General features: G+C 53.7%; 2 protein-coding genes across 2 annotated transcripts; both read right to left on the bottom strand.

The window, feature by feature from the left end:
• Positions 1-4950: 4950 nt before the first annotated feature.
• On the bottom strand, positions 4951-8524 carry LOC147646656 (uncharacterized). The gene is made up of 5 exons (XM_086873169.1): positions 8300-8524; positions 7175-7943; positions 6614-6721; positions 5810-5984; positions 4951-5282 (listed from the first exon to the last, which is right to left on the bottom strand). The coding sequence occupies exons 2-5, from the start codon at positions 7200-7202 to the stop codon at positions 5039-5041; spliced, it is 555 nt and encodes a 184-aa protein (XP_086729295.1). The 5' UTR covers positions 7203-7943; positions 8300-8524; the 3' UTR covers positions 4951-5038.
• Positions 8525-12319: 3795 nt separating this feature from the next.
• Positions 12320-25730, bottom strand: LOC147646655 (uncharacterized). The gene is made up of 4 exons (XM_086873180.1): positions 25609-25730; positions 18334-18459; positions 13790-13868; positions 12320-13603 (listed from the first exon to the last, which is right to left on the bottom strand). Exons 3-4 carry the CDS (start codon positions 13839-13841, stop codon positions 12765-12767), a joined length of 891 nt encoding a protein of 296 aa, XP_086729306.1. The 5' UTR covers positions 13842-13868; positions 18334-18459; positions 25609-25730; the 3' UTR covers positions 12320-12764.
• Positions 25731-26060: the final 330 nt, after the last annotated feature.

Raw genomic sequence — 26060 nt, 5'->3', positions numbered from 1 at the left:
GCTCAGGGGCAGGAATTTTGGGGAGGGGTCACCTGGGGGGGCTAGAAAATTTGGGGAGACACCCATTCCCCCAAAAAACAGGAAAAATCACAGCAATTCTGGTGTTTTCCCCCCCATCCCAAGGTGTGAAAAATATGAAATAAAAAATTTACGTTCTCAACTTTTCTGGAGATTTTTGGGGAGGGAGTTGCGATTTTGGGGTGGCGGGTTGGGGAGGAGTTGCTGTTTTTTTGCAGGGGAGTCTCCCAGGTTTTGGGGTGGAATTTGGGAATTTGGGGGAATTTGGAGGTTTGGGGGGAAATTTGGGGTGTTGGGGAGAAACTTTGAGGGTCCTGGGGGAATTTTGAGGTTTTAGGGCAGAAATTTTAGGATTTTTTTTGTAACATTTGGGGGTAGGTGGAGGAAATTTGGGGTTTTAGGGAGAACTTTGGGTTTCTCAGGGGGAGGATTTGGGGTTTTGGGAAAGAAATTGGGGTTTGGGGGGGAAATTTGGTGGTTTTGGGGGAAATTTGGGGGGGGAGAATTTTGGGGGTTTTGATGAATTCTGGGGTTTTGAGGGGAAATTTGGGTTTGGGAGGAAATTTGGAGTTTTGGGGTGGGATTTTGAGTCTTGGGTGGATTTGGGACTTTGGGGGGAGTATGGGGGGTTTGGGGTTTTTGGGGTGATTTGTGAGGAATTTTGGTATTTTTGGGGAGGAATTTGGTGGTTTTGGGGGGAAGTGCAGGGATCCTGGGGGGGTTCTGATTTTGGGAAGGGGATTTGGGAGAATTTTTTGGGTTTGGGGGAATTTCCATTGATGGGGAGGGGTCCTGATCCCATTGAGAAGGGGCATTTTGGGGAGGCGTCCTGAATTTGGGGGGAGGGGGGTCTCAGGGAGGATTCCCCATTTTGGGGCAGGGTTTGGGTTGGATTTGGGGGGATTTTCCAGTGATGGGGAGGCATCTTGGGGGTGGGATTTGAGGAGAGGTCTCATCAGAGCCCCATCCTGAGCTGGAAGTGGGGGGGATGTTGGGAGTAGAATTTGGGGAGGATCTGGGGGGAGATTTTCCAGCCATGAGGAAGGGTCCCGGTCCCGGGGCAGTTCCTGAATTTGGGGAGCAGTCTGGAATTTGGGAGGGGTCTCATTGGGGCAGCAGGAGGGGATGGAAGGGGGGCACAATGTTGGCACAGCCGCTCTCCAGGGGGGCCGTGGGCAGCTCCTCGGGGGGTGCTGGGGGTCGCGGCCGCAGGCGCTGCAGCAGCGAGGTCAGGAACAGGAACAGCTCTGCCCGCACCAGCGCCTCCCCCAGGCACAGCCGCTGCCCTGTGGGGAGGGGGCGTCAGCACCGCCCCACCACAAAGGGTCGGGGGTCCCAAAAGGGGTGGGGGTCTCCAGAGAGTCTGGGGGTCCCAAAGGGATGGGGGTCTCTAGAGGCTCTGGGGTCCCAAAGGGGGCTGGGAGTTCCAAAAGGGGCTGGGGGTTTCAGGGATTGGGGATTCAAAAAGGGCCAAGGGGATTCCAAAGGGTCTGGGGACTTTGGGGGCTATGGGATCCCAAAAGGGTCTGGGGTCCCAAGAGGGTCTGGGCTACCCCAAAAAGGGTCTGGGGGGTCCCTAATGGGTCTGGGAGCTTTGGGATTGGGGTCCAAAAATGGTCTGGGTCTTTCAGGGGTGGGGGTCCCAAATGGGTCTGGAGTACCCACCCCGAGGAATTTTGGGATTCCAAAAGAATGTAGGGCCACACCCCAAAGGAATTTGGGGATTTTTGGGATTCCAGAAGGATTTAGGACTTCACCCCAGGGATTTATGGGATTTTTGGGGTGCCGAGAAGGGCACAAAGGCCTCATTGCACTGGAACTGACCCTGCTCATCCAGGATGTTCCCAGGGTCAAATTTTGAGGATTTTTGAAGGATTTGGGGTTGTATAGGACCGAGCTCAGCAGGGGGTAAATGTCTGTGTCCTGTGGGGTCAGGTGTGGGGCCAGAAGTGTCATTTGGGGTCAGGTGTGGGGTCAGAGGAGTCCTTTAGAGTAATTTGGGGTTATTTGTGGTGATTTGGGTTCATTGGAGTCATTTGGGGTTACTAGGGTGTAAGAGACAGTCTGAAGTTTCCCTCATCTGCCTTACAACCATCACAAGAACAGAGACCAAGACCCTGAAGACCCCAAGGGACTTTGTGCAGGGGTTCTGGCCTGGTTGAGGTGGAAGCTTGCCAGGTGATGGTTTGCAGGTGTGCTTGTTGTGCTGTCAAGGTACACTGCCTTCATTCCTGCTGCTGAGCAGGGACTTGTAAGGAGCGGCCTGTTCTGTACCTTACACCTGCTTCCCAGAGCAAGGGGTCTCATCACAATAGCCTGGGAATTTCCCCACCTCTTGGCCAGCTGCCCCTTGCTTTGAAACAGACTGTAAAAGTGACTTATCCAAGTTACTTTCCTCGAGAGAGATGTCCCCATGGAAGAAGACACCGGTGACCCCGTCTCGTCTGTTGGTAACTATAACCACCTCTTTTCTCTCTTTACGTTGGCTCTTTACCCCTCTCTCCCTCTTTCCCTCTCTCCCTCTTTCTCTCCCCCTCTCATCTATCACACAACACATGTTGCTGGCACTAAAATAAAGGTGCATTATTGCTGTTGTGATTTAAACTGAAATCCCCTGGGGTCCTTTTTGCACTCTGAGCTCAAACGAACCTCTCACGACTCCCACTTGTGTTAGGGGATCGTGACACTCGGGAGCGGGGTGACCCAAGGTGCGGCTTAGAGCAAATGCTCCACGGCACAAGGATATTGGTAGGCACATGGTGGAGACAAGGATGAGGAGGAGACCTCCAGTATGGGTTCCAAAGGCTTTTACTCCACTGCAGGGTCCAGGGACTGAAGACTGAGAACACAACTGTGTGGGGGGGTTTTTATATGGGGGAGGCCAGAGGGAGGGTACAAAATTTTAACCAATAGGAAGAAGCTGTGGGAGGAGTGGAAGGTTCCATTCAACAATACAATAGGGGAAACAAGGGGAGCAGAGTGGGTCACATGGGCCAATGGGGCATTGGAGATCAGGGGATTTCCAGAGGGGTGGCTCAGGTAGGAGGCTGGCCTAAGGGAAGACTGACAAATGGGTGTAATGACAGATGGGGAACATGAGAAAACAAGGGGTGGGCTTGAGGCAGGATTTGATAGGTGGGTAGGAGGATACAAACTAGGAGCAAACCAATGACTTAGGGGAATAATAGGAGAAACCATTCAAACAAAACACACCACAACAATAGAACTGTTAACCATTACAGGAGGTGGCATCTTCAGGAGGCAATGGATGTGAGTGAGCCCTTGCCACATTGACACTGATTGTTCTGTGTAGAAAGGGACACTGAGAACTTGCCTCCAGCATTCTCCATGGATCTCAAACTGCCATGTGCCAGGGCTTCCAGATAATCCATGTTCTGATCTCAATCTAGAAGGGAGAACAAATCAGAACCCTTTCCATGGTGCCCCCAGCAGAGCTGCATCCGCCTTTGTCCAGCAGGAAAAGGGATGCGGGAAAAGCGGGCAGGTGCCACCCTGCTCTATTTGTGTGCCAGACCTGAGCCTCAAATGTTTCTGGTTTCTTAGCTAATTTCTCCATGGCTCCTCTTTAACATGAGCAAAAGAAGAGCATCACGCAATCCAGTCTGGCAAATAAGTGAACAGCTGAGTGCTTCCACTAAATTAAAAACCCAATGTGCTTGAAAGCCGACCTTCTGTTCACTCAGGCCTCCTCACCTTTGTAGATTGGGTGAGTTTATAATACTGGTATGTGGGTTTTAGGAGTATGTGGGTTTTTATCTGTGATAGAGATGAGGAAGTGTTGAACTCGTTCCAATGAGCTGCCAAAAGCAGTGACTTTAGTCCCTCTTTGGCTGGGGAGTAGCACCGGCCTTGTTGAACACCGGCAGCAGCACGAGCAGGACTCCTCCAGCAGCAGGGACACGCCACAAGCCAGCAGGGAACTGTGGCACCAGAGGGGACCGTGGCACCAGAGGGGACCGTGGCACCAGAGGGGAGGGTGGCACCAGCCATGCCCAAGGTCTGAACAGGGTGGCAAAGTCAGGTGGTGCTACCCGGCTGCATGAACAGCCCAGGCAAGGCGTGGTGAGGAGCCAGGTCTGGGGGCATCCAAGGAGTCCTGTCAAGAGCAAATGGTTCTAATATTCTCTCTGGGACAAAAAAGGAGCAATCTTTAGGGTGAACTCGTGCTAATAAATATTTGCTCACATATGGTGGGGTTTCTCTGCAAATGGGCTTTGATGGGAAATTTCTGACCACATTTAGTTTTACTCTTTAAGTCGAGCACCTGAGTAGCTTTGTTAAGGAATGGAGAATTGTTTGTAGCTCAGTATTTTCTCAGGAGGAGCCTTACATTTTAGCACAGGAGGAAGGTAAGGCAAAGTTTAAAAGCTTTCCCCTCCTGAAGTGACACACTTTCTGAGGAGTCTGTGAGGAGAATTCCCCTCAGCCACTGCCAGGGCTGTTTGCCTCCTCTGCAGGCTCAGGATTCTGGGAGTTCCACGAGCCTCAGCTCCCACAGTATTTTCCTCTGAATATTTCTTGTTTTGCAGTACACAGGGAGAATATTTTGTGCTAGATTCTCTTCTGGGTTTTGAGGTGAATCTTAGTAATTCTGTTGATTTTCCTGTCCAGACGAACTTTTGGTAGATAGGAAGGAAAAGGGAAGAAGTACCATGGAAAATCAATTGCTCAAAATCTGAGAGGCTCAACCACAGTAAAAATGAAGTCTAAATTGAGGAATTTTTTAATTTTTTTTTTTCCCTTGCTAGGTGGGGTAAAACATGAAGTGTTAATAAAGTTCTTTGAAAAGATTCAGCAAGCACCTAGCTATATGAAAATCAAAAGAATGAAGGATGAGACGGGGCATGGGAAGAATCTTCAGCCCTTCCCTGTTGAAAGTAAAACAGTAGGAAAACTGCCTCTGGCTGTTACCCACAGGTAATGTGTTATTTGTAGCCAAGAGCAGATGGCCCAAGCTGTTGGTGGCCCAAGCCCTGCCGTGGCTGGCCCACTTTCAGTCCTAACTGGACCAGGGTGGCCGGCTCGGGAGGGGAGGAGGTGGGGGGATCTCAGGGGGCTTCTGCTTCACAGCCGGGCTGGGGGGCCGTGGGGGAGGCACGGAGTGCTGGTGTTCTGCTTTCTGGAACGATTCCTGCTTCTGAGGCCACGTCTGAGAGCTGTCAAACCGGACAGTCTTTGGGCTCCCTGGGGGCGAGGGAGAGTCGCGCCTTCTTGGCCGGGAAGCTGGAGCTGCAGCAGGGCGACTGTGGAGAGAAGAGGTGGCTGAGGCCCCCAGCTGCCGCTGGCACACAGGGACCCTCCTGCACAGCAGGGCCCAGAGCTGCCAAGGCTCCCCAGCACGGCTGCAGCTGCTGGCACAGCTTGGCCCAGCTGGACAGCTGCCCCTCAAGGCCCTGGAGAGCAGGGGATGGCTCTGGGCAGGGTCCCTGGCCAGGAGCAGGCCCCAGAGCACCTCTGCCTTTCAAGGACAGTCTCGTCCCCGCTCTTTCTCCTGCCCACCTTGCTTTGCCTCTGCCCGCTGCTCCTGGGGCTGCTCTTGGCCAGGCAGCCTCAGTGGCAGCCAGCACTGGCTGCAGCCCCAGCGGGCTCCCCAGGACAAGGCCCAGCAATTAAGAGGCCAATGAAAGGCCTGGGCAGCAGCAGAACTCTCAGCAGAGTTATTTGGGCAACCAAGGACTATCCACAAGTCCACAGCAGCCTCATTGGGAATGTCTCCTGACTATGAGCAGCCTTTCAAGAAGCTGGAGGGTGGGGATGAACAACAACTTACCGTTTCTTGTCCTTCCACCACCGGAATCCAACATAGCAGAGGACCATGGAAAGGGGCACTGTGAACAGTGTCACTACAGTGCCTATCATGCAGGACTTGCGCACATCCTGCGGGCAGAACACTCTTGGGGTGCTCGGTGCATTCTCAGCATTTATATTTGACTTGCCAAGCGCTTCTGTGGGAGCAATGGGCAGCGTGAGCCTGTGCTGTGCTCCACGGCTGAGCTGGCAGCACGCTGGATACGGCCAGGACGTTCTCTGTTTCCCCCAGAGCTGGGGCCTGCAGGCACCTTGGCACGCCTTGGCACAGGCTGTGACACCCAACAAAGCCCAGAAGGCCAAGAGCAGAGCCCGGGACAGCACAGCTGCTTGGGCAGTGGCTCCTTCCAGGGACACGGGCCAAACCCATCCCTGAGCAGCCACTGCCACCCCTGACCCTCCCTGCTCCGTGACAGCTCCCCCAGCCCAAGGGGACAGAGCCAGGCCCTGTCAGGGGCCAGTGCAGCCCCTGCCCAGTTGGGAGCCAGGGCTGGCTGTGGCCCTGGGCTCACAGCAGGGCTCCCACTCGGGGCTGCTCCTGTGCCTTGGGCCTCTGGATGCTTAGGGCCAGCTCCAGGAGCAGCTGCTGTGGGAGGGAGATGTTGGTGAACGAGTCCCTTTTCCTAAGGGCTGGGAATGAGCTCCAGAGGCCTGGAAGCTGCAGCACCTCCAGCTTTGGCTGCTGCTCAGCCGTGCAAGGGCCAGCCATGGGGGAAGAGTTGCTGGCACACAGCCCGGCCGAGGGAGAGCCCAGCACAGCAATTACCTCCTGTGTCTGGGCCTGGAATCTCCTCCTTTCCTGCATCAGCAGCTGGCACAGAGACATTGCTTCCTCTAGCATATGTCATCGTCTGCACAGACATTTCCTCCAGCACTTGAGAAAGGAAAAGGGACAGCTGGATGAGATAGAACTGTTCGCCATTAGGTGAGGTGGTATCTTCAGGAGGCAATACTTGTCAAATCATGGATAAGGATCAAGAGGAAAGGCCAGGTTATTGGGGCTGGGCCAGGGCCCTCCCTCCTCCAAACAGTCCCTACACCTGATCTAGCCCAAGACCGGGAAATTGCAGGGGATCTCAGGTTGTTTATGACCCTTGCTGCACTTTGGGCTCCCTGTCAGCTGATGCCAAATGCCTTCCTGCAGAGGCTGGGGAGAAGCTGCAGCCAGGCCAGGCTGGGATACAGCCCTGCAGGCTGTGAAAGCAGCAGTGGGGCAGTGAGGCTGCCATGGATCCCTTCCTGCTGTGCTGGGCATGGTGTGTCCAGATGTGCAGAGAAAGCCCCCGGCTGCTGAGTCTCAGGAGAAGGCTGAGGGACATGGACCCACCACGGCGTCTCTCCAGGTCACTCAGCATCTTGTCCAGAAGTTGGGATGCCTCCAGGGATTTCTTGTCTTCTGTGTCTTGGTTCTTCCATCTAGGAGGACCTTAATGGAAAGTAGTTCCATTTCTCCTTCAGGCCAGAGTGGCAGTGAGTGCACCTGGGTGACTGCTGCCCTCCAAGGCACTCCCTCCTTTCTGCCTTCCACGCAGGAGCAGGAGCAGGGGGACCACGTGCCTGCAGTGGCCCCACACTGGGATGGAAGGAGCCCCTTGCATGGCAGTCAGGGGAGAAAGGACTCCCTGGAGCTGCCAGCAGCTCTGAACTGAGCCCCAGGCAGGGCCAGAGCTTGGCAGTGGCAGCCAGAACAGCTCAGGCTCCCTGGGGCTAGCAAAGGAGATACACAAGGCACAGCCCCGGGGCACAGCCTTGGGCCTGGCCCCTTCCTCTCTGCTCTTCTCCGTGGCTGCACAGAGCACACGGAAGGAGACACTGGCATTGCACATGGGAAGAGGATTGACAGCTAAATGCTCCTTCCTCCCACTGACAGCAATGCTGTGGGATCACTCAGGGCTCCAGAAGGGAGCAGGGCGAGGTTTCCAGAATCCATCAACCTTCAGACTCTCAAGGGAAATGGCACGTGAGTGAGCTCTTGCCACCTTGACACTGATTATTCTGTGCAGAAAGGGACATTGAGAACTTGCCTCCAACATTCTCCATGGATCTCAAACCATTATGTGCCAGGGCTTTCAGGTACTCCATGTCACGATCCCAATCTAGAAGGGAGCACAGATCAGAACCATTCCATGGTGTGCTGGAATCCCATTCTGTTTTAGGGAACTGGGCACTGCAAGGTGAATGGGTAAGGCTGTGGGAGCCAGATGTCAATGGACATGGCCAAAGCTGCAGAGTGGCCTGGGGAGCTCTGGGCTGGCTCTGGGCACTCTCCACCCTCTTTGCAGGCCCTGTGCAACATCCCTGGAGGGGCAGTGGGACCAGCCCAGGGCCCCTGAGGCCTCTGTCCCTCCCACAGAGGAAACACTCCCTAAAGCCCTGGGGAAAATCATCCCCAACACTTCCCAGGGAGAAGGGAGCACTGTCCCAGGAAAGGGAAGCCAGGCCGCCGGCTCACCTGCTCGCCCTGCTCGCCATGGAGCAGCCTGGGCAGCCCTGTCAGGCAGGGCCACTGCCAGGAGGAGCAGGAGGAGGAGGCGCAGAGCAAAGGCCATGGTGCCTTGCCCACTGCCAGTCCTGCAGCTCTTGCTGCCACCACTGTCCTGACACCGCTGTCCCAATGTCAGCACCGCTGCTGCCGCCGCCGCTGCTGCCACAACAGTCGTGGTCAAGGACTGACTGCTCGGTCCTTGTGGTGCTGTGCAACCATGGGGCTCTGGGACCTCTGTGACCTCAGAGCCTGCTGTCACCTCAGCCTGCTGTCACCCCACAGGCTGCTGTGACCTCATGGCCAGGGTGGAATTGTGTGGGGAGTGGGATCTGCCTTCTTCACCAGGGAGCTCATCCTGCCCAGCAGCTCTGTCCAAGGGCTATGACAGGGTCCCAGCCCAGCTGATCTCAAAGGCTGGGGGATGAAGGGATGGAGAGCAGCCCTGCTGAGAAGGACTTGTGGCTGCTGCAAGGTGAGTGGCTGGACATGAGCCAGCCATGTGCCCCCAAAGGAGGGTGCCCAGCATTGAAGGAGGTGATTCCACCACCCCTCTGCTCTGCTGCGAGCCCACCTGGAGTACTGCATCCACCTCTGGGTGCCCAGCACAGGAAGGACATGGTCCTGTTGGAGCTGGTCCAGAGGAGGGACAAAATGCTCTGAGGGCTGGAGCCCCTCTGCTTTGGAGACAGGCTGGGATAGCTGGGGGTGTTCAGCCTGGAAGGGAAAAGGCTCCAAGGAGAACTGATTGCTCCCTTTCAGTACTTTAAGGGGGCTTGTAAAAAAGACAGGACAGAATTTTTAGTAGGGCCTGTTGTGACAAGACTGAAGGGGAATGTTTTCAAGCTAAAAGATGGTAGATTCAGACTAGACATAAGAAAGACATTTTTTACACTGTGGGTTTTGAAACCCTGGCACAGGTTGCCCAGAGAGGTGGGCATCCATCCCTGCTGACATTCAAGCTCATGCTCTGAGCAACCTCACCTAAAGGTGTCCCTGCTCTCTGCAGGGCACTGGACTAGATGGCCTTTAAATGTCCCTTCCAAGCCAAGCCATTCTGTGCTGCTGTGCACCAGCAAAGCAGTGCTGGAATAATGCTGGGGTGATGATGCTGGCACCTGTGTTTTGGTAGTTGTGCCATTTAGCTGTTGGCCAAGAGAGGATTGATGGGCTGCACAGTGAAGTCTGCAGAGAACAGTGTGCTCAAGGAGAAACAGGAGAGGAACAGGGCTTCCAGCTCAGATAAACGCCAGCATTTTGCTGCCCATTCCTTGTTAAGAAATAAAGGAATGTCCTGAAGATCCCTTCAATGTGGGTGCACTATTGGCTGTATCAGTACTTGTGTTCTGTAAAACAGGTGAGTTGTTACAACTTCTTGCCCCATTTATCACTGGATAAAACCCAAATACTGCATTGCTCCATGTCTACTTTCTTCCAAGTAAAGGCAGATTTTGTTCATTCTTGAGTGGGACATATTCATCTGTTGACAAGCAAATTCTTCTTGCCGTTCATACAACGTCGATATGCTCTAATTGGATTGTAATTAAGATCTACCACTCATTGTAATTAAGACTGATGGATTGTGAGGCGAAGTGTTGCATAATTTGCCCTGGAGAGAGTTTTTCTCTAATTCAATGATACATGAAGACAGGTGTAGCCTACCATACTTCTGGCATTAGTCTCTCACTCTGTCCTTTTCTCTCACCCAAGGGGAGGATCGAGGTCTGCAGGTCTCACCTGTGCACAGAAAGAGTTCATATCTCACCCAGACCTGCAGATGCTCATGATGGTTTCTGCCAGGCAGTGGCCGAAGCAGTCACGGTGATGGATTTCAGGCAGCGCTGGGGCTGTGCCAAGATCTCAGGGGGCCAGGCCAGAGCAGTCGTGGCTGTTCTGCCCACATGGCTGGTCCCAGGCCCCTGCTCCCTTCAATCCCAGCTGCGGGCCGATGGCTTCCCCTCCCTGTGCCCGGCAGCCGCTGGGGCCGTGCGGGCCGTGGTGAAGGGGCCTGGCCCAGCCCGGAGCCGCTCCCGGGGCCTGGCGGAGCCCGGCTCGGTGCAGGCCAGGCTGGAGCAGGGCCGGCCTGACCAGCACCCAGTTAACTCTTCACAGCTGGAAACAACAGAGAGCTTTCCTGGGCTTGCCTGTCTTTAAAATGTGGATTTCACACAGGAGGATACAGCTTCTAAATGGTTTAATAGGTTGTCAATTCTCAGAGCCAGCCAGCTATTGGTTTTGCTAAGCACTGAGGAAGATCTTAGAAGCCCCTTCCTAGAAAAATCATTTCTGTGGGTGACTTCTTCCCTCCTCACCAAGTATCAGCTAATACAAAACCAGCACAGACACTCAGGGTGTAATAGGAAGCAATTTTGAAGCAATTGTTTTAAAGCAAAATCAGTTATTGCACAGAGATTGATGTCACTCCCCCAGACCACTGGAGAGGGACAGTGACTCTGCCACCTCCCCCTGGCCAGCCCATTCCAATTCCCAATCAGCCTTTCTGGGAAGAACTCCTTCCTATTGTCCAGCCTAAACCTGCCCTGGTGCAGCTTAAGGCTGTGTCTCCTTGTCCTGCCCTCCAGCAGATCCCCACTCGCAGCCAGCTTGGTGTCATCTGCAGTTTGTGAGTGCTGGACTCGACCCCCTCAGCCAGACCCTCAGTGAAGATATTAACCAGGCCTGGGCCCAGCACAGATCCCTGGGGACACCACCAGGGACTGGACACCAGCTGGATGCAGCACCATCCCCACCACTCTCTGGGCCCGGCCTCCAGCCAGTTCTGCAGCCAGCAAAGAGTGCTCCTGTCCAAGCCGTGGGCTGCAGCTTTTCCAGGGAATGCTGCGGCTCTCCGTGTCCAAGGCCTTGCTCAAGTCCAGCTCGACACATCCAGAGCCTTTCCCGCACCCACCAGGCGGGTCAGCTGGTCATAAAAGGAGATCAGGTTGGGCAGGCAGGACCTGCCCCTCCTAAAGCCACGCTGGCTGGGTCTGAGCCCTGGGCCATCCTGGAGGTGCCATGTGATGGCACTCAAGGGGATCTGTTCCAAAACCTCACCAGGCACCGAGCTCAGGCTGACAGGCCTGCAGTTCCCCAGAGCCTCCTGCCAGCCCTTCTTGGGGATGGGCTCACACTGGCACCTCCAGTCCTCTGGGACCTCCCCAGTGAGCCAGGACTGATGAGGAGAAATGATGGAGAGCAGCTTGGGGAGCTCATCCACCAGCTCCCTCATCCCCCTAGCATGGATCCCATCCCATCCCATCCACCTGTGAGCATCTGAGTGGCTCAGCAGGTCTCTGACTGCTTCCTCCTGGATTACAGCAGCTGTTCTGCTCCCTGTCCCCATCTACCAGCTCAGGAGAACACTTGTCCTGAGGAAATCCTGTCTTAATGTTGAAAACTGAGGCAAAGAAGGGGTTAAGTACCTCAGCCTTTTCCTCATCTTTGGTAACCATATCCCCCCCAATAAGGAATGGAGGTTGTCCATAGCCTTCCTCTTGCCATGAATGTATTTATAAACACATATTTATTATCCTTCATAGAAGCAGCCATGTTAAGCTCCAATTGACCTTTCACCTCTCTGCTTTTCTTTCTGCATGACCTAATGACATCCTTAAAGGCCAAACGCTGCTGGAGCTCAGCCAGCCCTGGAGCTGGGAGCCTTCCCTGGGGAGCCTGTTCAGTGCCCCAGCAGCCTCGCGGGAAAAACCTTTTCCTCACATCCAGCCTAAACCTGCCCGCCTCAGCTCCAGCCGCTCCCTCCACTCCTGGCCCTGGGCACCAGAGGGAAGAGGTTCCCGCAGCCCCCAGCCAGGGACCCGCTCCCAAGGCTGCTGCCATGGCAACCAGGCCTGGCACCAGCTGGGATGCTCGGTTTCCACGGGCTGGGCTTCAGGAATGGCATTCCCCAATTTCCTGCTCCCGCTAAAACCGCGCTGCCGCTCGCTTCCCTCCCACCTCCCATGGAAAGCAAAAAAGGCAAAGATCCCAGGCTGGGATAAGAACAATTTATTGAGAACAGCAACGAGATAAGGCAAAAACAGGAACAGAAACAATTTTGGTAACAGAAAGGATAAGACAAACCATTCACAGGGAAAACTAACACACCACCAACTGACTCTTCCTGGACATGCATTTCCTCCTGCCAGGAAAGGACACCCTTCTACTCTGGTGAGAGAGAGGGAGTCCTCTTCCTGCCCCTGGCAATGACCTGAGATGGGATTAAATATAACAAAAGGGCCATGGCCAGACCCTCACGTTCTTTAATCCCACATCATGACATTGCCACAGGCAGGAAAAGGTACAGGTGTCTTCCCAGCATGGATCCCAGAGAACATGGATCACCGGGTCTCTTCCCAATGGGGATCCTCCAAGGGGGGATGAAGCTGGAGCTGTGGAGAAAGCTCTTCCTGCACTTGGGGCACTTGCAGGGCTTCCCTTAGTGGTGCCTCCGTTGGTGTCTGGTCAAGTGAGAGCTCTGGGTGAAGCTCTTCCCACACTGGGGACACTCGTAGGGCCTCTCCCCAGTGTGGATGCGCCGGTGCCTGATGAGATTGGAGTTTCGCGTAAAGCCCTCCCCGCAGTCAGGGCAGCGGAAGGGCCTCTCATCCGTGTGAATCCGCTGGTGCCTGAGGAGAGAGGAGCTGGTCTGAAATCTCTTCCCACACTCAGGACACTCATAGGGCCTCTCCCCAGTGTGGATGCGCTGGTGGATGATGAGGGTGTAGTTCTGCTTGAAGCCATCCCCACAGTCGGGGCAGCGGAAGGGCCTCTCATCCGTGTGAATCCGCTGGTGCAGGAGGAGATTGGAGCTGCTGTGAAACCTCTTCCCACACTCGAGACACTCGTAGGGCCTCTCCCCAGTGTGGATGCGCTGGTGGATGATGAGCTGGGAGCTGCAGCTGAAGCCCTTCCCACATTCCCCACACTCGTAGGGCCATTCCCCAGTGTGGATCATCTGGTGGCGGATCAGGCTGTTGCTGTGGCTGAAGCTCTTCCCACATTCCAAGCACTTGTAGGGCTTCTCCCCATCCTGAAGCTGCTCATGGACCACCAGCTCAGAGCCCCGGCTGGATCTCTGGCTGCCTTCCCGGCACAGGGTGGGTCTTTCCTCCTCAGAGCACCCTGGGATGGGTTTGGAGCCCCTCCTCCTGAGGGATCTCTGGGGATTTTCCTCCCCATTGGATTCCTGCACTGTGGAGCTGCTCAAAACGGCCTCTTCCATGAGGTTCTGCTGTGGGGATTTGTCCTCCCTGGTCTCCATCCTCAGCTCCTTGTCTGGGGGAGGAAGGACAAGGAGAGGATGGGATTTGCCTCCGTGCCAGAGGGAAGGGGAAGGAGATCCCCCCAGTGCGTCCCCGGCAGGACGGCGTCGGCAGCGGGGTTGTCCTGCAGCCGGGGGCCATGCTGGGCTGGGAGATGGAGCAGGAGAGAGGGGGAAAGGGGCACTGACTTCCTCCTCACCTGCCTGGGTGTCCTGGGACATCGTCTTCTTCCTCGCTGCTTCCTTCTCCATCCAGCCAAGGTTTGGGAATGAGAAATCCTGGTTTGGGGAAAATACAGTTCATGAGCACATTGGGTTAAGGGGTTCCTCCTGCCCAAGTCCATCTCTAGAAGTCACCGGGCGCCTGGTGCCCATATAAACCTCCCAAACACCAAGATTCAGCCCTGAAAATGCCCTCCAGGAGTTCCCCATCTCTGCTCTCTCCCCTTTGGTGTTCAGGGTTTCCTCCCTGTCCCAGCTGCTGGAGGTCACGCTTGTACTCGGGGTCCCCCATCTACTCAGTCCCTGCCCTCCCCAGGCTGCTGGGGGAGTGCCAGGATCTGAAAAGTTCCCCCCATTTCCATCTCTCCACTTAGGGATGATGACAGATGCCTAGAGTTTTGGGGTCCCAGGGTCCTTTCTTCCCTTATTCTCTGCTTGGGGGTGCAGAAGGCCCAAGGAGATCCCCCTGCCCCTCTCCAGGTTGTTGGGGGTTCCATGAATTGTGGTGCTCCCCCTCTCTGGGCTCCCACTTTGGGGTCCTGGGGGTCACAGGGCTCTGCTCCTCCAGGCTGCCTCTGCTGGCAGCAGCCCCCAGGACCCCCCAATGTCCCCCCAAAGGCCTTTTTCTTCTCAGCTTTGGAGTTCTTCATTCTCCAATCATCACCTCCAAAAACCCAACCCAGGGACCCTCTGGGGATATCTGGGCTGAGCTCCCCCCTCCCTGGGCAGCTGTGGGATGGGGAGGTGATGATCCCATGGATGGGGGGGCTGTGAGTTCAGGGAGTGCTGGACTGGGATATACTGGGAGTGACTGAGATAACAAGCACCTGACTGAGATCCCTGCAAGTGTCTGGGAATGACTACGGACATGCTTAGGGCAACTGGGATATACTGGGAGTGTCTGTGACCATACTGGGGATGACTGGGAACACACTGGGAACAACGGGAACCATGCTGGGGACAACTGGGAGTGACTGGGAGTGACTGGGAGTGACAGGGTCTACACTGGGGGCAACCGGGCATGACTGAGACCATGCTGGGAGCAGCTGGGATCATCTGGGAAGCGACTGAGACTATACTGGGGCCAACTGGGTGCAACTGGAATCACACTGGGAGGAACAGGGAGCAACTGGAACCATCCTGAGGGTAACTGGCATCCTACTGGGATCACAGTGGGAGCAGCTGGGCCATGCTGAGAGAGACTGCTACCATACTGGCAGCAACTGGGACTGCACTCAGGGTGACTGGGAGTGGCTGGAGCAACTGGGATCAGGCTGGAAGCACCTGAGGAGTGATTAGGAGAAACTGGGATAGACTGGGAGAGACTGAAACCACAGTGCAGGTAAATGGGAACAACTGGAAGCACACTGGATAATCCTGGGAGCAGCTGTGCCCATGCTGGGGTCATACTGGGATCCTGCTGGAACAAGCTGGGATCATACTGGGAGTGAGTGCAAAGGTGCTGGCTGGGACTGGAACCATGCTGGAGGTGACTGGGAGCAACTGGGCCCATGCTGGGAGTGACAGGGAGTCACTCTGGCCATGACTGGAATCATACTGGGAGTATCTGGGAGTGACTGTAACCATACTGGGGGTGGCTGGCACAACAGCTCATACTGGGAGTGACAGAGATTGTAGTGGGAGTGACTGGGATCATCCTGGAAGTGTCTGGAACCATACTGGGAGTGACAATGGCTCCTACAGGGATAGCACTGGGAACCACTGGGATTACAGTGGGTGTGAATGGAACCTGACTGGGGGTTACTGGGAGCTACTGGGCCCATGCTGGGAGGAAAATGTGGACACATTGGGAGCAACTGGGACCAACTGGAAGGTACTGGAACCATGCTGAGGGAACTGAGGCCACAGCTGGGATCATACTGGGAGGAAGTGGGAAAGAGTGGGATCATTCTGAGGTAACCAGAACCTTGCTGAGGCAACTGGGATATACTGGGAGTGACTGTGACCACACTGGGAACAACTGTCATCACACTGGGGGCAACTGGGAGTGAGTGGGACCATGCTGAGATGGACTGGGACTATTCCAGGGACAACTGGGATCATACTGGTAGGAACTGGGAAGAATTACAACTATTCTGGGATCACACTCAACTGGGATCATACTGGGATCACAGTGGGAGCAGCTGGGTCCCTGCTGGCTGAGACTGGGATCCCACTGAGGGTGACTGGAATCATACTGGGATTGACTGGGAGTGGCTGGGAACAACTGGGATCATGCTGAGAGCAACTGGGAGGAGCTGGGAATGACTGGGAGCGTGCTGGGGCTGACTGGGATATACTGGGAGAGACAGGGAGTCCCAGGGATCACACTGGAGGCTACTGGGGTCACACTGGCACTGACAGGGAGCAACTGGGGGCCACTGGCCTCATACTGGGAGTGTCTGGGATTAGACTGGGAGTGACTGGGATCAGACTGGGAGTTACTGGGATTAGACTGGGAGTTACTGGGATGATACTGGGAGTGGGAAAGAAACTGGAAAATTGGGGAAAAATGGAAAAAAAATCAGGATAAAATCAAGGAAAATGGAAGGGAAAATTCAGGGAAAAAGAAAAATATCAAGGTGAAATCAAAAAAAATTAAGGAAAAATCAGGAAAAAATTGGGAAAAATTTGGGAAAAACGGGAAAATTTGACAAAAAATTGGGGAAAACCAGGAAAAATTTGGGAAAAAAAAGAGAAAACTGAAGAAAAAATTGTGAAAAATCAAGGAAAAAAAACAGGAAAAGAAAGTGCAAAAAAATGGGAAAAATCAGAAAAAAAATCAGGAAAAAATGGGGAAAAATCAGGAAAAAATAGGAAAATAAGGAAAAATCTGGAAAACACAGGAAAAATATAGGAAAAATATGGGGAAAACCAGGAATAAAACTGGGAAATAACTGGGAAAGGTCAGGAAAAAAATCAAGAAAACAAAGAGGAATAAAATCTAGGAAAAAATGGGAAATAATTAAAAAAATTGGAAAAAAACCAGGAAAAAGCAGGGAAATTTGAGAAGAAATTGGGAGAACGCTAGGAAAAATTTGAGAAAAGAAGAGGGAAATATCAGGAAAAAGAAGGAAAAAATGGGAAAAGCATGAAAAAAATTGGGGAAAATTTGATAAAAATAAGGGAAAATATCAGGAAAAGAAAGACAAAAATCCCTGGGAAAAAAATCAGGAAAAAATTTGGAAAAATCAAAGAACAAACAGAAATACTTGAGAAAAATGTTGGAAAAAATCAGAAAAAAATTGTGAAAAAAGAAGAAAAATCAAAGGAAATAAGGGAAAAAAATCTGGAACAAAAAAAATCATAAAAAAACAATGAAAAAGAATCAGGAAAAAACTGGGAAAACCAGAAAAATTTGGGAAAGGAAAAGGGAAAAATCAGGGGGAAAAATGGGCAACAAAACGGGAAAAACTGCAAAAATCAAGGAAAATTTTGAGAAAAGATTGGGAAAAAACTGAAAAAAAAATCAGGAAAAGAAAGAGAAAATATCAGGAAAAAAAATCAGGAAAAATCAGGAAAAAAATTTGGAAAATTGAGAAGTGAGAGGAAAGAAACCTAAAAGAATCAGGAAAAATCAGTAAAAAAACTAGAACATACAGGGAAATAATCAGGGAAAAACTGTAAAAAATTGGGGACTAACCAGGAAACAATTGGGAAAAGACGAGGGAAAATCAGGAAAAAATGGGGGAAGAAATAGGGAAAAAATGGGTAAAAACGAGGAAAAGAAAGAGGAAGAAGACTGGGAAAAATTTGGGAAAAATTAAGGAAAAAATCAGGGAAAAAATGAGGAAAAGAGAACAGGGAAAAAAAACCCACAGATAAATGGGAAAAAAATGGGAAAAAGCCAGGAAATATTTAGAAAAAAAAAGGCAAAAGTCAGGAAAAATTAGGAAAAAATGGGGGGAAATTGGGACAAATCAGAGGGAAAATTCAGGAAAGAAATGGGAAAAAAATTTGAAAAAAATTATGAAAAATGAGAGAAAGATCAGGAAAAGAAAAAGTAAAGGAAAACTGGAAAAATCAGAAAAAAATAATGAAAAAAATTGTGGGAAAATCAGGGAAAAATTTGGGAAAAATCAGGGGAAAAAACAGAAAATGAGGGAAAAATTTAAGAAAAAGTAGGGGAAAATCCAGAAAAATCTGGGAAAAGAAGAGGGAAAAATCAGGGGAAATCAGGAAAAAATCAGGAAAATTTGAGAAAGAACTGGAAAAAAAAACAGGAAAAAAATTGGGAAAAAACAAGGGGAAAATCAGGAAAAATGGGAAAAAAAGAAAAGAAAAAATTGGGAAAAAATTGGGAAAATATTAGGGAAATATTGGGAAAAATCGGGGGAAAAGTGAGGAATATAAAGAGGAAAATAATCTGGAAAAATCAGGAAAAAACAGGAAAAAAGGGGACAAAAACTGGGAAAAAAATGGGAAAAAATCAGGAAAAAACCAGGATGGAATCCAACTATCCCATTTTTCCATGGAATTTTGGGAATTGCCTGCCTGGGAGTTTGTGGAAGAATTTCCAGACCTGGCAATCCGGGGACTAGGGAAAGGTGGAATTGCGGATGAGCTGCTCCAGGTTTTTTGGAAGACTGATGGCTTGGTCCTCTTCCAGCTTCCAGAACATTGGGATGAATCCCACACCTCCTTCTGGCTGGAAATCATGGAAAAATCATGGAAAAATCATGGAAAATCTGTGATTTAAATTAATGGAATTTTGCCACCAAAGCACCTTTTTTCCCACAAAAATTTCTATTTTTTTTTCCCCAAATTTCAATTTTTGGGATAATTAAATGGGGAAGATAGGGAGAAATCGAGAAAAATAGGATAGAAATGGAGGAAGAATGTGGAAAAGTCGGGGGAAACTACAAAAATATGGGGGAAAACTGAGAAAAATGTCAGGAAAAATGGGGGAAAATGGAGCCAAAATTAGGGAAAAAAATTGGAAAAAAATTGGGAAAAATTGGGGAAAATGGGATGGAAATGGAGGAAAAATTGGGAAAAATGGGAGAAAGAAATGGAAACAAATTGGGATAAAATTGTGGAAAAATGAGATAAAACCAGGATAAAAATGGGGAAAATAATGGGGAAAACTGGGGTAAAAATAGGAATAAAAATGGTAAAAATGTTGCAAGAATGGTGGAAAATATGGAAGAAAATGGGGAAAATAGGAGAGAACATGGGGAAAAAACTGGGGAAAAATGGAGCAAAAATATGGTAAAATGGGGAAATGGGGAAAAAACAGATTAAAAATGGAAAAAAATGGGTAAAATAGGAAAACCTGGGGAATAATTTGAGTAAAAATGGAGGAAAAATAGGAAAAAAAATCATAAAAACTGGGAAAAAATGAGGAAAAATGAGATAAAAAAGGGAGAAATGGAGGGGAAAAGGAAAAAAATGGGGAAAAATGGGGAAAAATAAAAAAATAGGATAAAAATCGGGAAAATAATTATGAAAATGGGATAAAATTAGAAAAAATAGAGCAAAAATGGGATAAAAATGTGGAAAATGGGATAAAATGGAGACAAATTGTACTCTAATAGGGCATGACTGGGAGTGATTTGGCTTATCGTGGGGCTCACAGGAAACTGGAGCCACACGGGGTGAGCAACTGGGCAATGCTGGGAGCAGCCACTGCCGGCACCGGGAGCCCCGAACCCCTTTCCCGGCCATGCCGGACCCGCATCCCCCCGGCCCCTTTGCCGGGGCTCTGCCGCCACCGCCACCGGGACCCCCCAAAAACACCTCCCGGGGACCCCCGGGGTGCCCCCGAGGGGCATCTGCGGCTCGGCTCTGGAGCCCTGCCATCCCCAAACATCCCCCCCAAAAACCCCAAAGCCAGGGAGCCCCGGGGGATTTGGGGCGAGCTCCCCCTCCCCGGGCACCTGCGGGATGGGGGGCGATGGTCCCGAAGGAGCTGCAGATGCAGAGAGCGGGGAGCGCAGGTGGAGCCTCCTCTGCCTGCTCCAGCTCTTCTCCCTCCTGCTCCTCCTCTTCCTTCTCCTCTGCCCCTCCTCTTCCTCCTCCTGCTCCTCCTCTTCCTCCTCCTCTGTCCCTCCTCTTCCTCCTCCTCTGTCCCTCCTCTGTCCCTGTGCGTGGTTCGGAGCCCTCGGGTGAGCGGGGCCGGGCCGGGACACGATGGGAAAGGGCTGGGTCCCCCCCAAACCGAGCTGGGGGCAGCGGAGCTTTGGGGGAACAATGGGAACGGGGCGGGACAGGGGAACAGGGGGAGGTGGGAGCACTGAGGGTGGAATTGGGGATTCCAAGGCTGTTTTGGGGAACCTGCTGGTGATGGAGATGGGGACCCCATGCCAGGTATGAACCTTCTCAATGTCTCTATGGGGTTTTGCGGTTTTGGGGAGTTTTTGGAGCATCCATGGCTGTGTTTGGGATCCCGGGGAGGTTGGGGTGTCCCGGGGGGTTTGGGGGTTCTCGGCAGGTTTGGGGGTACCTGGGCAATGCGGGTGGCAGTGCTGGGGACCCCGTGCCAGGTTTGAACCTTCTCACTGCGCACGGGCAGCGTCAGCGTGTTCAGGGAGATCCTGGGGGGCCCGGGGGGTCACCCCAAATCCCAGGGACCCCAAATGCTGAGGGACCCCCCGAACTGCCCTCACCGCTGGATCTGCTGCAGGCAGGGGGGCACCAGCACTCGTCCCCCACCCTCCACCATCACAGGGGGGCTGTGGAAGAAATCTGGGGGTGCACGGACAGGTCGGGTGGGACCCCCAAAGTCCTGGGGGAGGGGACACGGGGGGACTCACAGGAATTCCCGGTGTGGGGGGATGAGGGGGGACCCAGGAAGAGTTGGGGGGGCTGGGTGGGTCATGGGGGGACCCCCAGGAGTTTTGTTAGGGGGGTGGGGATGGCAAGGAACAGGGAGATTGCCAGGATGGAGTTGGGGGTGAACTGGATTGGAGCTCCCATGGCAGTGGGATGGGAAGATCTGCCCATGGAATTCCATGGGAATGGCATGGCTGTGACATCCATCTGGGGAATTCCCATGGGAATGGGACAGCAGTGGGAACCATCCGTGGAGATCCCATGGGAATGGGATGTCTGAGATCCATCCATGGAATTTCCATGGGAATTCCCAGGTTCCCAAATTTTGTCCTCCCCGATCCCACATTCCCATTCCCATATTCCCATGGGAATTCTGCCCTCCCCACCTTTACACTCCAGCGCCTCCCGCCCATATCTGACACATTTCCGGAGACATTCCCTGCAGCTGTGAGCCAGGGAATTTGTTAATCCCTCAGCCTGGATCTCAGGGATCCCCATGGCGGTGCCACAGTTGCCATCGCAGCCCCACAGATCCCCCAGCCCCGGCTCCCCCCGCTCAGCCCCGCTCTGGCTGTGCCGCTGCTGCAGCATCTGCAGCTCCCCGCTGGCCCCGTGCCGGTGCCGCTCCTTGTGCCGGCCCTGGCTATCCCAATATCCCAGCTCTGGCTATCCCAATATCCCAGCTCTGGCTATCCCAATATCCCAGCCCTGGCTATCCCAATATCCCAGCCCTGGCTATGCCAATATCCCAGCTCTGGCTGTCCCAATATCCCAGCTCTGGCTGTCCCAATATCCCAGCCCTGGCTATCCCAATATCCCAGCCCTGGCTATCCCAATATCCCAGCTCTGGCTATCCCAATATCCCGGCTCTGGCTATCCCAATATCCCGGCCCTGGCTATCCCAATATCCCGGCCCTGGCTATCCCAATATCCCAGCTCTGGCTATCTCAATATCCCAGCCCTGGCTATCCCAATATCCCAGCCCTGGCTATCCCAATATCCCAGCCCTGGCTATCCCAATATCCCAGCCCTGGCTATCCCAAGATCCCGGCTCGGCTCCGCCCGGCCCCGCTCGCTGCGGCGGCGCTGGAAGGGGATCCCAGCCAGGGACCCCATGGACATGGACTGCGGGAAGCCCGGGCCGGGCTCCGACAGCGCCGCGTGCAGGGAACGCAGGGAGAGGAGAACTGGGGCGACATTTGGAGATTTGGGATCGGGGGGGTCACGGCTGAAGGAAAGGGGGAACGGGGAGAGCCGGGAAGGGCATTTGGGGATGCCAGGAGTGACCAGAGGGGAGGCTAGGGCTGGCTAGATGTGGCATGGCTGGAGTTCAGGGCGTTCCTGTACCCAGGAAAGGGAGCTCCAAGGGTCCCCGCTGTCCCCATTGCCAGGACAGGGCAGGGAAAGCCGGGATGGCTGGGAATAGGGGTCCCGGGTGTCCTGAGTGCTGAGGAAAGGAGGGGCTGGCTGCTGGGAGAGGCAGGAATAGGGGTCCGGGGGGTAAATGGGTCAAGGAGAAGGGGGCTCTGGGGGCTGCGAGAGGCGGGATGGCCGGGAAAGGGGTGCAGGCGTTCCTGGTGCCGGATAAGGGGGTGCAGGGTGGGACCCACGGCCGGGAATGGGGGTTCGGTGGGATGGCGGCGCCCAGGAATGGGGGTTTAGGGGCCCCTCGGCGCTCCGGAATGGGCGATTAAAGAGTCCCGGTGCCGGGGGTCCCCCTCACCTCTCGCCGCCCCCCGGGAGCGCCCCCGGCCCCAGCGCTGGAGCCATCGCGCTGCTCCGCTGCGGCCCCGCCCACAGCCCCGGCCCCGCCCCCAGAGCCGCCTCCGGCCCCGCCATTGGCGCCGCTCTTTGCTGCCCGCCAGTGGCAGCCCGAGGCTGCAGTGACGTCACCGGTCGCCGGGCAGATCCCGGCGGCGCAGGGCGGCCAAGGCGGAAGCGAAAGTGCCCGAGGGAGCGCGGGGGGAGGGGACGGGGCAATTCCAGGGAATTCCCCTGGATCCCCTCCCGGGATCCCCCGGGACCCTCCTCGGCCGCGCACTGCGGGACCCCCGGGACAAACTGGGCTGAACTCCCGGGCCCTGCGCCCAAACTCTGCCTGGAACCCGCCGGCTTCGGCCCAAAGCGGGGGAAGCCCCGGCATCCGCGGATCCCATTTTTCCTGCGGCTGCGGCTCCCCAGCCCCGGCGGAGCAGGAGCGGGCGCTGGGAGCCCGAGCCCCGATTCCCAATCTCCTTCTCTCTGCTGCTCTCTCCCTCTCCTTTGGGTGATCAGAAATGCCAGAGCGGCTGGAGAGCCCCGTGCCCAGCTCGGCTTTCCCTGGAAAGGGAGGCCTGGGGGTGCGGTGCCCCGGGATGGCCGGGAATGGGGCTCCGGGGGTCCCCGGGCTGACGGAACCGGGGGATCCAGGGGCTGGCAGGGGAGGATCCCCGGGAAAGGGGGTGCAGGGCGCTGTTGGTGCAGGAGAAGGGGGTGCAGGGGGTCCCGGAGCTGGGGAAGGAGATGCGGGGGGGTCCCAGGGCCCAGGAATGGGGATCCAAGGGGGTCTGGAAAAGGCTGAGCAGGAAATCCAGGAGTGCAGACCTAATTCACATCAGAGACACAGAAATCCAGGTGCAACCAAACACTAAGAACTCCACAACTTGGAAACAATGAACACTAAACTAATGAATTTCTATGGGTTCAGACTGAATAAAGTTTAGGAAACATCTAGTAAAACTCACATGTCATGGAATGATTTTCTCTGCACATGCAGACTATGTGTGATTGAAATGATTCTGTTCAGAATCAAGTCATACCTTATTTCTCTGGAGACATTGTTGGAGAGTTTTTGCTTTTCACAGTTTCAGTGAAAGGATTACACCATTAGAAGAATTTTTTGCAATAATTCTAGTTTTCTGTTGTCAGTTCTGCTTGGGCCAGGGGTGTGAGAATCAGTTTTTAGTCAGAGAAGAAAAAGAAAATACTTGATTTCTTTCTAATTTTTGTTTTTATGTTTGTGCATGGCTCTTAGGGATGGCAAAATTATGGTATGGGTTTTTCCATGTTCACCTTTAAGCTGCATTTTGAAAACTAGAAGACCTTGAAAGGAGGCCCTTTAAAATGTAAACAGTTAATAGAAAATTGTTTAAAAAAAACAACAAAGAAACAGCAGATGGGGGAGGGAGCCCTCCATGTGAGTCATCCCATGGCTGCCCTGGAAGAGAAGCTTCATTCCAGGCAGCCAGGACAGGAGCTTTAGAAATGCAAATTAACACTCCTGGGGCAAAGCCTGGACAATGTACCAGGGTGTTCCTGCCTGGGGGAGGAATTGGGCTGAATTCCTCTGCCCCTCACCCCAAGCTCTGCCTGGGGGCACAGGCAGAATTTGCACAGCTAAAGGCAGAGCCCATGGTGAGGATATCTGACTCTCCAGCAGAAATTGGTTAAGCTAAAAAGGAAAACTGCAAATGGACAATGTTGTGAAAATTTCACTATAAAAAATGGGGGAGAATCATCCCACTCCCCACCTCAACTTGTGCTCTCACTTTCCATGTTATATAAGGTGAATTAGAGCACTGGGGGTTTTTTTGGTACCCCAAGTTAAGGGAAATCAGTTGGGAATCCAAGTATGTGCTGATTTAATTAGAGAAAAGCCAAAAATTGATGCAGCCCTGGCTGGAGGGAGCACCCAAAAATGGGGAAAAGATGAATGGCCACCAGAACAAATCCTGCAACACCATGGGCCAGCCCCGGGGGACCCTAAAAAATTCATATCTGGAGCCAGAGAACTAATTTATCATTTCCATGGTATAATTAGATTACATGATGTCCTCAAAATAATCCCCAACCAGACAGCTCCAGTTCCTGACTTTCTTCCCAACCAATCCGCTCAGATGAGGAACACAACATTTCACCATGGGATGGGGTCAGATTATCTTTTAGCAGGAAAAGGAGGCAGAGTTTGTGCAAAGTTAAATGACTCAAACTGCTGTTGGCAAATAGATCACAGAGGAAAAGTGGAGAAACAGATAACAAAGGATATAAGAAAAGAGCTCATGTACCGGTCCAAACGTGGAAAGGATGGGCGTGGGCAACATTTCTGTGGTTCCCTGGCAGACCATGGGTTAAACAAATGCAGTTTCTCCTCTTATGTTCTACAGCAACTCTCATCTTTTCACCATGCACACACCTTGCTGAGTGCAGCTCATTCAGCAGCTGAGCAAGGGGATGCAGGGGGCAGCCAGGCCTCCTGAGCCACAAACGGCTACAAAAGGACAGAGAATGAGGGCACTGAGAGCAATCCCAAAAACAAAGAACACCCAGGAAGAAAAAACAGAGCCAATGAGTGAATCTGCTTGCAGATAGGGCCACGGACTTGCACATACGGAAGCAATGGGAGAAAGCATCAGTTTCAGAAAATGTTACCAATTGACAAGGACCGCTGCTCTGACAAAGTCCCCGCTAAATTCCTGAACTTCCAGAAGAACAAAGACTTAACAGAGCCATCAATATCGGATATTATACAAAAGTGGTGGGTACATATTAACCGGGACATGCAGGAGGCAGATGGGGAAGTCTGAACCTTCCAAGCACCTCCGCCAGTGGGGAAAGGGACAGGGACACGCGGCCGGGAAAATCAGGACAAAAACGAGGCCGCGTCCTCCAGCAGCTGGAGAGAGCGCACGGCAAATGCCCCACGGCCTCTCCCTTTGGGCAGCAATAAAGTCACTCTCACACCGCTCCTCGGGCTCCTTTGGCCACACAAACCTCTGGCGCCGGGAATTTTCCCGCCCAGCCCCGGGCACAGCGCAGCCACCTCCGGGCTACCGACACGAAGCGGGACGAGCCAGCGCTGCTCCGGCACCGGCTCCTGCCGAGGCCCCAGCGGGAAGGAGACCGCGGGCAGCCGCTCCCGCAGCGCCCTCACGCCAGGGCCAACACGGGCCGGCCACGGCACAAGCCACCCGCCACAGCCCCCTGCCGCCCCCTCCCGGGCTCGCAGCGAGCCCCGAGCCCCCGCAGAACCGAGCGCGGCTCCCACCTGCGATGGCTGGGGCCGCCTCCGAGCTCCGCCGCCGCCTCACCGGGCTCCGGCCGCTGCCGCCGCTGCCGGGCCCGCACAGACGCTCCGGCAATGGCGGCTCTCCTGCCCCACGGCCGCCCTGGGGGCCCCAGCGGGGCCGGGCTTGTCCCCGCTCTGCCCAATCAGCACGCGCCAGAGCCACGAGTGACGGCAGCAGCAGCCAATCGCAGCCAGCGGCGGGCTCTGCACACGGCACAGCCCCGCCCCGCGCTCTCAGGGCCCCCCGGGCTGTGTGAGGGGAGGGGCGGAGATGAGGAACAGGCTTGGAACGGGCCCGGCCCCAGCCGCCATTGAGCTCCCAACACAAACAAAGTTCTCCGCAGCTCCCGGCTCGCCTTTCCCTGCCCTGGGTGTTCGGTGGCTCCGGCTCAGCGGGAAGCCCTGGAGCCTCACTTCTCCCACCTCTAATT

Source organism: Cyanistes caeruleus, unplaced genomic scaffold (genome assembly GCF_971803275.1).
Source record: "Cyanistes caeruleus unplaced genomic scaffold, bCyaCae1.hap1.1 HAP1_SCAFFOLD_89, whole genome shotgun sequence".
Taxonomy (NCBI): domain Eukaryota; kingdom Metazoa; phylum Chordata; class Aves; order Passeriformes; family Paridae; genus Cyanistes; species Cyanistes caeruleus.
The sequence above is the reverse complement of the archived record's forward strand: the minus strand, read 5'-3'. Positions and strand labels throughout refer to the sequence as shown.